The sequence below is a fragment of the Staurois parvus genome, unplaced genomic scaffold, assembly GCF_062004578.1.
Source record: "Staurois parvus isolate SC_StPar_1 unplaced genomic scaffold, SC_StPar_1.0 ptg001136l, whole genome shotgun sequence".
NCBI classification, from domain to species: domain Eukaryota; kingdom Metazoa; phylum Chordata; class Amphibia; order Anura; family Ranidae; genus Staurois; species Staurois parvus.
In genome coordinates, this window is record NW_028318932.1 from 424427 (window position 1) to 439398 (window position 14972).

The following is a 14972-nucleotide window of genomic DNA, read 5'->3' on the forward strand; positions in this document are numbered from 1 at the left end:
GGGTTGCTCTTCAGGGAGACACAATTTCATCTATAGGATTGTTAGAATAAAAGGTTGAACATCTCTCTTGTGATTATTACATGTATTCTGGATGCGTTGGTTACCTTGGTGTTGGTCTCCTGGCTGATAGCGGTCCATTCACAAGGAACAGGGAGCTGGTTGTGCAGCTGGATAGACCTGATCTGACACTGACCACACTGCACGGCATTGAACTCCACCCTTTCATCTGACACACACAATGATGGCATTGTCACAGAGGCCTGGAGACGTACTAGGAACCTGGGGCCCCCAGACACCTGCCAGGAGACATGTTGGGGGTCAGTAAGAAGATGGAAATGACAGTTCTATATGACACATGAACAAAGAGTGTCTCCAGGTCACCTGAATTGGCATCAGAACATCTATAGCTCCCAAACTGCTGCCGGCTGATTGAGGATCAAACTTCACCTGGAAGGTTTCTGTGTGCCAGCTTGGCAGATTCCTGACACGGTCCAGCTCTACAGAGAAGCCTAAGCAGACAAGACACAGACTATGAAATCTCCGCACAGACAAAACATAGACTATGCAATCTCCGCACCAATAAGACACAGATTAAAAATTCTCTACACAGACAATACACAGATTAGGAATTCTCTACACAGACAAGACACAGGCTATTAAGTCTCTGCAAAGACAAAAAACAGATTTGGAGTTGTCCACACAGACAACCTTCCCTGGATTAAGACTGACAGTGTGTTACCTGTGCCTGGGAGCCCACGTCTGTCTGCCTGGAAGGACACCGGGAAATGTCCTGTGTTGGATATTTTAATAATGTGTGAACGGACCTCTCCGAAGATAACGTACCCAAAATCCAGGAGGTATTCTGGAAGATCCGCCCTGAATCACCATATAGAGATATTCCATGATACAGATGTACATACACAAAACAAAGCTTTGATCAGCAAAATGCCTGAAGATGACATCATGTGACATACAGCTACACAATGAGTTGAAACCCAACAAAACTGGTCCCTGGATCAAAATACTCAGTCTTTAATAACGCTGGAGACAATTATGTGTAAGAAAGGAGTTCAGCCTTTTGTTATATTCCTATATGGATTATGCTATTAGTATCATACTGTAGACCACTTCACAGCTTTACTGCTTTTACTGTAAAAAGTCCTTGCCACACTGATGGTAAAATCCTATATTTCACTTTGGATCTATGAATGCATAGTATTAGCTCAGCTCTGAAATGTCCTCTTTCTAAATTAATAAACAGTTTTTCTAACCTTTCACTGTGAGACCTCCTGTTTCTTTTATCATTTATTTGCTATCTTTGTTCCCCTTTCCAGATCTTCTATGTCATTTCTACAGTGCGGTGTAAGCAATTTATACAGGGATAATACTATATTAACATGCTGTGTTTTTGTCTTCTTTTTTACACATCTCAAAATATTGCTTGCTTTTGCAGCTGCAGCCTGGCATTGTCTGCTGCCAAAATTACTGTTTGTGAGAATATCAACGTCCCCTCCCTTACATTAATCAGGGTTACATTTCATCTGCAATTTAGCCATCACAATCTTCCTGCAAAATGTCACTATCTTGATGCTTGTAATAAAAACTTCTACATTATTTAATGTCAGTACGATACAAAAAAAAAATCTCATTACTTAAAATTTTAACACTCTCATTTTTGATTTGTGAACAGTTTGGGGTCTATTTATAAAACGTTTGCTACGTGATTGTCAGAAGCATTTGTGCATGTTGAATGAAATGTCCTGTATTTTCTCAAATTTTATTGCCTGTATCATCAGCTTCATCTAATTGCCAAAATGCAATATGGTTTTCTCATTGAGGTATTTCAGAAAACTATACCGCATTTGGCCATTATATGGAGTGGATAATACAGACATTTAAAGAGAAGTATTTTGTTTTTTTAAATTACACTTACCTAGGTGGATACAGCATCAATCTGATGCTGCATCTGTCCCCCACTGGCTCTAAGGGTGAGAAACAAATACAGCTGATCGCTCAGTTCTCCCCGCTGCTCTGAGCAAAGAGCAGCAACAATAGTCTCCGGCTCTCTGCTCTGCCCCCCCCCCCAGTGCTCACTGAAGTGCTGGGCTGTGGAGGGGGTGGGTGTGGCTGGCTCAGGCTCTCAGCGGCTCGCTGAGAGGCGGAGCCAGGTGCCGGTCCAGACATCTGGGTGGATCCGGACCAGGGGCGGACTGACCATTCAAGCACTCGGGCACTGCCCGAGGGCTCGGGGTCAGTAGGAGGCCCCATGAGATGCCCCTGGGACCTTTCATAGGCTTTTTTGGGTGTAGTTTGAGTGTGGGTGAGGAAACAGGGGCCCCATGATCCCCTATTGCCCGGGGGCCCCATGAGTTGTCAGTCCGCCCCTGATCCGGACTTTAAAGTCGGAATCTTTCTCCAGCCTGGACTGGCTGAGGGATGTCAGCCGACGGCAGACTTTAGCCAACTGTCAGCTGAAAACAGGTCACAGGAGTGCAGATCGAACTACACTTCTGTGATCCACAGAAAAAGACTTTTGGATGAATTTCTCTTTTAATCTCTTGCAACTTGCAAAAATGCTTCTGATGTTAGTGCAATGAATGTTCTAAACATAGACCTCTTCATGTGGATACATTGTATTGGAAGATCAGACAAAATAATTGCTCACTTCAGCAGACGTCGGCGATCTTTCTGGTTGGCCAGTCTTGTTGGCCCCGCCTCTATCTGCTCACTTGCATGTTTCTTTATGAGCAAACGCTCCAACTCCATCAGTACCAAGGTATCCATCTGTGAGGAGTGACAATTATATATTATAAAGTGTCTTTCTATAAACAACTGATAGCAGAACACAGTGGAGTGTCTGTCTGTATAATAATGGACAGTATGATAGAGCCTTTTATCATCAGAGAATAAACAGATGATAACAGAGTAGCAGAGCGCCTTGGGAGGAATTATGCAAAAATCATCAATGTCTTGATGGGTGGTTGTCAGTCAGAAGGAGGCTGCAAAAGCATGCAGACCACCCTAGGTAATGACCACATGTGATGCTGAGCCTCCATGATTAAAATAACTTAAATCCAAAGAATGCGGGGGGTGGGCCAGGGACAGTCAGGCTGGGAAAGAAAGCACTAGAATAGATGATGCTGGATGTCCTTCAGCCAGGAAACGAGGCAGGTTCTTTCTGATTTGGTACAGCTTCTAATGCACATTGTGAGAAGCTCACAGTGTGCAATGAAACCACAGTAAGCCATTTCAGTACAGGAAAACAGCCTGTACAGCTGCACAAGACTGAAGGGAAGGTTGAAGGTCAGATTTAAAGTGAAACCCTGGGGGTAAATAAAAAAATGACTAGTTTTTCTATTTCAGAATTCCCCAAAAACAGATGTATTATTAGTAGATACCACCAGTAGATCTGTTATCTCTTGAAGCGTCATTTTACGCAGTAAAAGCAGTGGCTGCATCCCCTCCTGAGACACAGAGGAAACTCTGAGTGCGATTGTGAGGGCTGGGATTTGCCAGCAATGGTGGCAAGGGAGCTGTACTTAGGCAAGGGTTTGTACCACTCTTCATCATGATAATAATATAAAGTATACACTGTGCAGATACAGGATGATAACAGAGCAGCAGGTGATCTTACAGAGGGGTCACATTCCTTGAGATCCAAAGACTGCTCTCCTTGGATCTTCTCTTCCGCCATTTTCAGGTAGGACTCAAATCTCCCATTTCCTGTGGACAATGGGAACAGATAGTAGAGATGATGATTATAGATAAGGGGGCAGGAAAATAAATATGGGGGGAGGAATATAGATGATGGGGTGAAGGGAATTATAGAAGATAAGGGGGCAGGAATATAGATGTGGAGGAGGTGGGAGAGGCCTGAATATAAATGGTGGGAAGACTTGAATTATAGAGGATAATGGGGCAGGAATATAGATGGTAGGGGAGCAGGAATATAGAGGGTATGGAGGGGCAGGAATATAGATGGTAAGGTTACAGGATTTATAGATAATAGGGAGCAGGAATTGAAGATGGCATGGGGCAGGAATATAGATGGTGGGGGGGGGGGGCAGGCAGGCAGCAATCTGAGATGGTGGGGGGCAGCAATATAGATGGTGGAAGGCAGGTAATAGAGATGGTGGCAGAAATGGAATTAGATAGAGTGGGGGGAGTATTGAAGATGATTAAGGGGGCAGTATTAGAGATAGTCAAGGGTGGGGGGGCGCAGGTATTAGAAATGGTGGAGGACAGGTATTAATGATTATGAGTGGGCAGTAATTAGACATGGCAAGGGCAGGTATTAGAGTTGGTGGGAGGCTGGAATATGGATGATGGGCGGCAGGAATACAGTTATTATCGAGACAAGTACTGGAGATGGCAGTGGGCAGGAATATAGATGGTAAAGTTGCAGGAAATTATAGATGATAACGTGCAGGAATTAGAGATGACGGGGGCAGGAATATAGATGGTGGGGGAAAGTGGGCAGCAATTAGAGATAGTAGGTGGCAGACATACTGCTGATGGAGGGTAGGTATTCAAGATGGTGGAGGAGTAGGAATTAGAAATAGTAGGGCAGGTATTAGAGTTTATGGAGAGGTGCAGGCATTCGAGATAAACAATGGTGGGGGGAAGAAGGGGGTGCAGGTATTAGAAAGAGTGGGGAGATAGGTATTTCAGATGATGTAGGACAGAAATGTAGATGGTGGATGCTAGGTATTAAAGATGATGGGGAAGCAAGAATTAGAAATAGTGAAGGCAGGTATTAGAGCTGGTGGGGAGCAAGAGTATAGATGGTGGGGGCAGGTATTAGAGCTGGTGGGGAACAAGAATATTGTTGGTGGAGGAAGGTATTAGAGATGTTGAAGGGCAGATATATAGATGGTGGAGGGTAGGCATTAGAAATGGTGGAGGAGCAGGAATTAGAGATGGTAGGTGCAGGTATTAGAAATGAAGAGGGAACAGGTATTAGAGATGGTGGGGGGCAGATATTGGAGATGATGGAGGGGGGCAGGTGTTAGAAATGGTAGGGTGGGCACTGGATTGCAGTTCTCTTGCTCAAGCAGTGTCTTAAGTCTGTACCATTAATGTCCCGAGGGAGGTCCAGACAGATTCGAGGGAACACTCCTTCTCCTCGCAGGGTAATGCTCTCGGGCTCCAGATGGGCCACCTGCAGCTGGAGGACCCTCTGGAAAGATTCTGGCATTCCGGGTAAGTAAGAAACCTTCAGGATCTGCTCTCCTCCAGCAGGAATGTTACCCTGAAAGTGAAGGTATACAATAAATTATTATATGCGCCCAAACGCTGCAGAAATGCTGGGGCATGTATCAGTAAATTAGTGAAAATAACATGGGACTTAGAGAGGACACAGTGAGGTAACTATGGAAGATCAGTTCAATATATGTCCATACTCTAATGTGATTGTTCCCCTTCTATCTTATAAACCCCAGAAAATGTGTACGGAGAGCACATTGTACACTTTCATAGCAGGTCACCTTTACACTAGATGGCAGTGTAATCCTCCAGCGTTGGGAGTGAATGTCAGAGAAACACAAAGATGAGATGTTACATAACGTTACACAGAATACCTTCTTGTCTTACTTCATATCTTTGCTGCTCTACTTCCCAAAGTACCATACTGGGGAGGGCAGATAGAAAGGACAGGGTCACAGGGAGCATGCAGATGGCACTCACACTGGACAGAGAGGAAAGAAAGGGCACTCACACTGGGCAGATAGGAAAAAGAGGCACCCACAATGGGCAGGGAGAAGGGGACACTCACACTGGATAGGGAGGAGGGGAAGGGCACTCACATTGGGCAGACAGGAAGTTAAAGGCACCCTTAGTGCTGGGTACTCACACTTAGTGGCTCTATAAATGGCTCTCCAGGAAGTGGGTATAGGCTCTCTGGGCTTTGGGTCAGCACAGCGAAAGGGAAAGTTACCCTCCCGGTGTTCCGGAGGACAATGTCCACTTCAGCCACCTGGTCAAACATCTGTAGAATAAACAGGGGATCAGTAGCAGCGCCCCGTGAAGGACAGTAAAATGTGACAGTAGTGTTGCTAGTTACCTGCACTCCACAGTCGATGTCATTGGTACTCAGTGTGTATCTGACCAGTGAGGCCTCACCATGCAGGGTCACCTCATACACTGGGCCACCATAAACTTCACAGAGTGCTCGGGCCTGAGCACTGATATCAGAGTGTCCGTAAAATGTGAAAGCGATGACCTGGGTCTCCCCAGGTTGCAGGGTTCCAAACTGTGGCAAGATGTCGAAGATCTGAAACACCGAATGACAATTAATGGACACAAGGATAAATATCACACACAGGGCTTTGATCCATTAATATGGAAGTGTCTGCAGCTCACCTCCTCCACTCCAGTCAGGACTCCATCTTCTGCTGATGAGTTTCCATCTGCTTCATTCAGCAAGAATGTCTGTGAACAGAAAAAAATCAGCTCAGGGATGTTCTGTACACATAGATCTCTCATGGGTGACCCTAACACTAATCTCATGGCTGGTTCTTAGAAAGCTGCTCTTCCCTACTCAAATTGTCATCATGATTTCCTCCCTAGCCTGTTCTATGAAACACACATGGGGAAATTATATAGAAAATGGAATGATCAGCAATTACATTGATAACATAGAGAAAATCATTGTATGTTATCATGATCAGAAGTGCTTGCCATAGGACTTAAGGTAATCCTTGTATAGTCCTCAGATATGTCACATAGCTTCCTTTGATTGGACTTTGTGTTGGCACCACAAGAAGAGGAGACAGAAATGTAAATATGTCTGAATGAAATACTGTCCATAGAAAAAGAATCAGATTCTTGTGCAGGTTAGACGATATAACCTAACACTTGACTGGATATTTTAGGGACAGTCTGAAATGTGGTCACATTACCTCTATCTCTAGCTGGGACTTCAGTGGATGCTCCTGGTTAGGGCAATTGGTTGCAGGGTCTACTGCTCCAGGAACATGCGGGCTATTTGGCCTGTGAATGAAACCACAAGGATATTAGATGTCACACTGTGATAGGTTCTGTATACAGGTAGAAAAAGCTATCAGACAGCCAGCAGCAGAAATGTGCCTTCTATAGAATAGAATGCTGGGTCTTCTACAGAAAGAGTATATGAAGATGAAAGACAAACAAGTGATGCTAAGCATGCGTCCCTGCCCGTGTCAGATCTGTACAATAATGAGGACATGATAGACCACTCAGCATGCTAAGATGAGCATCACTGGTCAAGGATTGGGATTTCTGAACCTAAACTTTTCTTCTTCTTTAGGTTTGTGAGTCAGGCCCAGACTGTGGAGGAAGTTCAGTACAGTTGGACCATGTACTTTAGATAAGTGTGCAGGTGAGATGGCATGGAGCATGATGCCTACCAGACCCGTTATATTCATCACATCCAAAAGATACATTACTGACTGTATCATGACCCCCATTGTGACATCTTGCCTGTTCTGACCTTCCACCAAATGCGATGAATGAACAGCCATAAACCCCTACCATGCAGGGCTATGTCCCTTCACCATTGGGATTAAGCTTTCCAATAGCCTGATGGACCCCTGCCCACTTGACACTCTCCTACCACCCTCTCCCTGAAAGGGTACCCATATCAACCATCTTTGGGTGGGCACTGCGACCAGGCTGAGATTTCCCCAACCCCCCTTTCTTTCTCTCATGTGTTCCATTCCTTCAACCCCTTTCCCCCTCTCTCATGTCCCAACTTATGGTAACTTCGCCCGCAATCTAGTCCAACACCAGCTTGAGGTGATCAAACCCACTCCCATATCCCCAACATGACAAATGCTAAACTGTAAACCTCTATTGTATGAGATGTAATTATATAACAAATCCAAGAGCCCACACCGATTATCAGCATTTCTGGATGAGACTACCTCATATTTTTTTACACTGTACTTTTTACCTTTTCATGTTTTACCTCCTTTATTCTAGAAAACCTCAGTAAAGTTTGCATTACAAACCTGAGAGATGTAGCACACAGCAAAGTCTCCCTGTGAAAAGGGTTATTATGGAGAAATAGGGCTGGACTTGGTGGAGAAATGCTACATGTAAAAGCCCATGCCCAGTCCACCCCCCCTTCCTCCCCCCCAACTTCTCAATCAAGATCAATAATTCAGCAATCAGTCCCTTCCCTAACTGCAGGTGTAATCCTGGACATGTCCTTTCAGCCCCAAATCCCATCATTATCCTAATCTTGTAGACATCACCTCTATAACATCTCCAAAATATACCCATTTTTAACAGATGGAACCATTCATTCACTCCCTTGTTATCTCTCTTTCACTCTTGCAAATCCCTCCTCATAGGCCACCTCTATGCATACTATCCCCCCTTCAGTCTAGATATGCGTGGTTCATTTTGTTTAGAAATTTTCGTTATTCGGAGATTCGAATGTATCCAAATTTCTGAATTACAATAGTAACAAATTAAACAAATCCAAAATAACAAAACAAAATTTTGTGCAAAATAACGAATTATCCAAATTCGAATTGTATTCAAATTGAAAACAAATTTGAAATGCAAACATATTGCCGTCTCACGAAATTTGAATTAAAAAAAAAATAGCATAGAACAGACAATAAAAGAATAGAAGAAAAAGGAATATATTATAATAGAATAGAAAAGAACAAAAAGAATAGAAGATAATAGAAAGAATATAGCCATCTTCTGAACAGAACCAGTCATTCTTCACAATGAATATAGGTCAAATCGATATTCAAATTCGATTAGAATACTTCAAATCTATTGAAAAAATTTGAATCTGGTCAAAAACAAATAAACAAAACTAAACGAATTTCGTTACAAATGCAACAAAATTAAATTAGTAACCAAATCAATTGATCCGAACTGAAGCAAAACAAAATATTTTCATTCTGCACATGTTAGCTTCAGTCTATCATGAATGCTGCTGGCAGATTTATGCACTTTACCAACCTCCAAGTATCCGCCACCTCATTTTTATAAACCCTCCACTGGCTTCTGATTGCCCAACGAATAAAATGCAAATTACGAACAACACCGTACAAAGCCATTTACAACTCTGCCCCAAGCTACACCACCAACCTTGTCTCAATATATCACCCAGACCTTCCTCTCTGCTCCTCCCAAGACCTCCTGCCCTCTAGCATCCTTGACTCCTCCTCTCATGCTCATATCTAGGACCACTCCAGAGCCTCTCCCATTCTCTGGAACTCTCCACCCCAATCTGTCCAGCTATCTCCTACTTTGTCCACTTTTATGCAATCCCTGAAAACTCTCTTTAGGGAAGCCTATCCTACCTTCAGCCAACAACTTAATCATTTATTTCTCCCATCAGCTCATCCCTCACAGTTATTACCTTTTATTCCACTTGATCCCTCCTTATTAGATTGTAAGCTTTTAGGACAAGGTCCTCCTAACCCTCTTGTATTGAACTGCATTGTTACTGTACTGTCTCCCTTTAAATTATAAAGTGCTGAGCAAACTGTTGGCACTATATAAATCCTGAATAATAATAATAATATCTTACAAAACAAAGTCCAAGACCACATATTCTGACATTATGGTTATTGATGAATTCACATCCTAATTGGTGACTGCAGCTTATTCTTCTACACATTACCATGTTCATCTCACCTGATCCGAATCTCGCAGTTCTCTGTCATGAAGGACCAGCGGTACTGAACAGGTAGTGGGCTGCAGTTCGTCACCTCCAGCTCCCGCATACTCTCTGTGTCATTCAGGATGCAGCCAAAGTGGATCTCAGTGGTAGGAAAGTGCAGATTGGGGAAGTGCACCTCAGCCTGCAGGCTTATATAGTCTGTGTGAGGGTGTTCGACATATTGTATGGACAAGACGTCCTCCAGAACCCGACTCTGCAGATCCTTGATGTATGTTGGGTCAAATTTAATCATGAGCTCCTTTTCCTTCCCATTCTGCAGCTGTAGAGAGCTCTAAAGAGGAAAAACAGTTCAGATTCCTTATAGGTAATGATATAAAATTCTAGTGAATGAATCACAAAACCAATAATCCTTCAGGGTGCCCATGCGCACTGGATGGCACTGAAATATGTGTGCATATCCTACACCTGGCTGCCCTCAGACATCCACTTTCCCTGGCTGGACACCTAAACATGGCAACTTGGTTCAACCAAACTTAATTTTGGCATTCATTTTTTCATATAGAAGTACACTTTATTGCCAAAAGTATTGGGTCTCCAGCCTTTACACACACATGAACTTTAATGGCATCCCAGTCTTAGTCCGTAGAGTTCAATATTGAGTTGGCCCACTCTTTGACGCTATAACAGCTTCAACTCTTCTGGGAAGGCTGTCCACAAGGTTTAAGAGTGTTTCCAAGGGAATGTTTGACCATTCTTCCAGAAGTGCATTTGTGAGGTCGGGCACTGATGTCAGATGAAAAGGCTTGGCTCGCAGTCTCCGCTCTAATTCATCCCAAAGGTGTTCTATCGGCTTGTAGTCAAGTTCCTCTTTAGGGACCTTGCTTTGTCCACTGGTGCGCAGTCACGTAAACAGGAAGGGGCCATTCCAAAACTGGGAGTGGGAGCATGAAATTGACCAAAATGTCTTGGTATGATGACACCTTAAGAGTTCCCTTCACTGGAACTAGGGGGCCAAGCCCAACCCCTGAAAAACAACCCCACACCATAATCCCCCCTCCACCAAACTTTACACTTGGCACAATGCAGTCAGGCAAGTACTGTTCTCCTGGCAACCGCCAAACCCAGACACGTCTATCAGATTGCCAGACAGAGAAGTGTGATTGGTCACTCCAGAGAACATGTCTCCACTGTTCTAGAGTCCAGTGGCGGCGTGCTTTACACCACTGCATCCGACTCTTTGCATTGCGCTTGGTGATGTAAGGCTTGGATGCAGCTGCTCGGCCATGGAAACCCATTCCATGAAGCTCTCTACACTCTCTACGCACTGTTGTTGTGATAATCTGAAGGCCACACAAAGTTTGGAGGTCTTTAGCTATTGACTCTGCAGACAGTTGACAACTTCTGCACACTGTGCGCTACAGCTTGCGATGACCCTGCTCTGTCATTTTAAGTGGTCTACCACTTCGTGGCTGAGTTGCTGTTGTTCCCACTTGCTTCCACTTTGTTATAATACCACTAACAGTTGACCGTGGAATATTTATTAGCAACTAAATTTCATGGATGGACTAATTGCACAGGTGGCCACCTATCACGGGACCACGCTTTAATCCACTGAGCTTCTGAGAGCGACCCATTCTTTCACAAATGTTTGTAGAAGTAGTCTGCATGCCTAGATGCTTGATTTTATACACCTGTGGCCATGGAGGTGATTGGAACACCTGAATCCAATGATTTGGAGGGGTGTCCCAATACTTTGGCAATATAGTGTATTTAGAGTCTGGATTTGTTACTTATTGGTAGATTACTGCGTGTTTTGTCTGGGTAAGGTAAATACAATGCTGAAAAAAAATGAAAGGAACACTGCTTAATCAGAGTATAGCATCAAGTCAATAAAACTCCTAGGATATTGATCTAATCAGTTAAGTAGCAGAGGGGGTTGTTAATCAGTTTCAGCTGCTTTGATGTTAATGAAATTAAGAACAGGTACACAATGTGGGCAACAATGAGACAGCCCCCAAAACAGGAATGATTTTGCAGGTGGGCGCCACTGACATTTTTTTCCTTACTTTTCTTTTCTGACTGTTTTTCACTAGTTTTGGCTAAAGCCAGTGTCACTACTGGTAGCATGGGGCTATACATGGACCCTACAGAGGTTGCACAGGCAGTCAAACTCCTCTAGGATGGCACATCAATACGTGCCATTGCCAGAAGGTTTGCTGTGTCTCCCAGCACAGTCTCAAGAGCATGGAGGAGATTCCAGGAGACAGGCAGTTACTTTAGGAGAGTTGGAAAGGGCCATAGAAGGTCCTTAACCTATCAGCAGGACCAGTATCTGCTCCTTTGTGTAAGGAGGAACAGGATGAGCCCTGCCAGAGCCCAACAAAATGACCTCCAGCAGGCCACTGGTGTGAATGTCTCTGACCAAACAATCAGAAACAGACTTCATCAGGGTGGTGTCACATGTGACAGACGTGAAAAGGTCTGGAAAAGCTGTGGAGAACATTATGCTGCCTGGAACATCATTTAGCATTACCGTTTTGGTGGTGAGTGAGTGATGGTCTGGGGAAGCTTTTCCATGGAGGGACATACAGACCTCTACAGGCTAGACAATGGCACCCTGACTGCAGTTAGGTATCGGGATAAAATTCTTGGACCCATTGTCAGACCCTACGCTGGTGCAGTGGGTCCTATATTCCTCCTGGTGCATGACAATGCCCGGCCTCATGTGGCGACAGTATGCAGGCAGTTCTTGGAGGATGAAAGAACTGATACCATTGAATGGCCCCCACGCTCGCCTGACTTAAATCCAATAGAACACCTCTGGGATATCATGTTTCGGTCCACCAGAAGCCGCCAGGTTGCACCTCAGACTGTCCAGGAGCTCAGTGATGCCCTGGTCCAGATATGGGAGGAAATACCCCAGGACACCATCCATCGTCTCATTAGGAGCATGCTCCGATGTTGTCAGGCATACATACAAGCATGTGGGGGCCATACAAACTACTGAGGACCATTTTGAGTTGCTGCAATGTAATTTCAGCAAAATGGACTAGCCTGCTGCATCATTGTTTTACTTTAATTTTCAGGGTGTCTTTGAATTCAGTCCTCTGTAGCTTAATAATTTTCATTACCATCAAACGATGGGACATCCTTACGTTCCTAACACATTACGCAGTCCATATCAGTATAGATATCCAGCAGGAGATTTTTCTCCCTTGAGATCTGATGTGTTTTCATAGTGTTCTTTTAATTTTTTTGAGCAGTGTAGAAGGACCTGATTTACTTGGCTGGTGATGATGCCATAAAGCTGGCCATACATAGATTGAATTTCAGCCATTTCCTGTCAAATCAGCCAAAGTTTGATCATTGTGTTACCCTGCTAGTACAAACTATGATGTGAAGATTGAAGGAGCCGGGTGGAAAATTGTTGGGCGAACAGAGACTGCCTAAGGCATCATTTTTGCTTCTATGGAGGTGGTGGTGGGGGCATTGATTAGCACAGATAGATGCTAAATCACAGAAAGGGGGCAACAGTTAGTTGGTCAAGTTCTCCAATCTACCTGATTGGTTGCTCTACCCATGATAGCTGTGCAGCTGATGGACAAGGGTCCCACCAATAAGAGGTCATTGCCTGATATGAAGCCAGACTGTCTGATTAATATCTAATGTTTGTAGAAATGTGTGTGTAGGTGAAGATATATGGCAAATCACACTTTACTCTACCTGCAATTTACCAGGGTGGAGGGAGTTACCGCAGCAGATAGAGAACGGGGGTTTCACAGACACAAATATTGTTAATGGAAGTGATGAGATGTTTTTTAGTGTCACTAATTCATATTTTTCTTTCAGTTCATCATCTGGTTGCTGAAAAACACAAAGAGGAATGATTGGTAAGTGGGTCACATCATGGTTATATAATAAATAGAGACTGAGAAGAGAAAGTGTCACCTTCTCCACGTAGAAATGAAGTTTCTTTGTAGACAGGTCAAGGAGTGGGGCAATGAATTCACAGATGACATCCACAGACATAATCTTCTCTTTCCCAGACTGCTTCCCAATGATTGCCTGTCCCAGCAGACGTTCCTTCACCAGCTGCCACACACAGAGATGAGCATGACCCCAATTACTGGTTCTATTCCAATACATTTTTAATACCCAAGTATCCTTCTTTTATAGATTACAAATACACTAGCATCCTGCTCCAATTAATTACAAATTTTCTGCTCTGATAGATTAGCAATACCTGAATATCCTGCTTTCATATATTATCAATACTGGAGTATTCAGCACTGATCAATTAACAATACCTGACTATCCTGCTCTACTCGATCACCAATATTTGAGCATCCTGCTCTCATAGACTACCAATACTTGAATAGCCAGCTCTGATCAATTTCCAATACCTTAGTGTCCCGCTCTGATCAATTACCAATTCTTGAGTATCCTGCTCTGATCAATAACCAATACCTGAGTATCCTGCTTTCATACATTATTAATACTGGAATATTCGGCACTGATCAATTAACGATACCTGACTATCCTGCTCTGCTCGATCACCAATATTTAAGCATCCTGCTCTCGTAGACTATCAATAGTTGAATAGCCCGCTCTGATCAATAACCAATACCTGAGTATCCTTTTGTGACCAGTTACTGATACCTGAGTATCTTTACCTAATAAAGTACCAATACTTGAGTAGTCTGCTCTGCCACATTAGCTACCCACACTCCTCATTATGGTATAACTGTGATTTTTCTGTGCCGGGAGGCAAGCACAGCTAACTAGTCCATTCAAGGAAGGGTCAGATTTCTGTACCACAGAAACTGTGCCATTGTGTGATACTCATTGATGGGCATGGTGAATGGACATTCAGTTGCAAGAAAAAGTATGTGAACCCCTTGGGATTACGTGGAGTTTTGCATGAATTGGGCATAAAATGTGCTCTGAACGTCATCTAAGTCACAACAATAGAAGAACACAGTCTGCTGAACATAATACTACACAAACATTAGATGTTTCCATGGTTTAATTGCACATAACATGTAAACATTCATAGTGCAGGGAGGAAAAAGTATGTGAGGCCCTAGCTTAATGACTTCTCCCAGAGCTAATTGGAGCCAGGAGTGAGCCAACCTTGACTCCAATCAGTGTGATGATATTGGATGTGTTGCTGACAGCTGTCCTGCCCTTAAAAAACACACACCTGTTTTGGGTTTACTGGTTTCAAGAAGCACTGTCTGATGTGAACCATGCCTCGCAGAAAAGAGCTCTCAGAAGACCTACGATCAAGAATTGTTGACTTGCATGAAGCTGGAAACGGTTACAAAAGTATCTCCAAAAGCCT

General features: G+C 43.7%; 1 protein-coding gene across 1 annotated transcript in view; it reads right to left on the reverse strand.

Annotated features, from left to right (window-relative positions):
* Positions 1-14972, reverse strand: part of HYDIN (HYDIN axonemal central pair apparatus protein) — a 121379-nt gene that overhangs the window by 58115 nt on the left and 48292 nt on the right. Inside the window, exons 20-32 of the mRNA XM_089659226.1 lie at positions 13577-13720; positions 13352-13492; positions 9643-9959; positions 6900-6990; positions 6361-6429; positions 6062-6271; positions 5852-5986; positions 5074-5251; positions 3635-3723; positions 2666-2784; positions 740-876; positions 382-509; positions 105-296 (exon numbers count right to left, since the gene is read on the reverse strand). Of these exons, the coding sequence (XP_089515352.1) occupies positions 105-296; positions 382-509; positions 740-876; positions 2666-2784; positions 3635-3723; positions 5074-5251; positions 5852-5986; positions 6062-6271; positions 6361-6429; positions 6900-6990; positions 9643-9959; positions 13352-13492; positions 13577-13720 (1950 nt within the window). The remainder of the gene's footprint in view (positions 1-104; positions 297-381; positions 510-739; positions 877-2665; positions 2785-3634; positions 3724-5073; positions 5252-5851; positions 5987-6061; positions 6272-6360; positions 6430-6899; positions 6991-9642; positions 9960-13351; positions 13493-13576; positions 13721-14972) is intronic.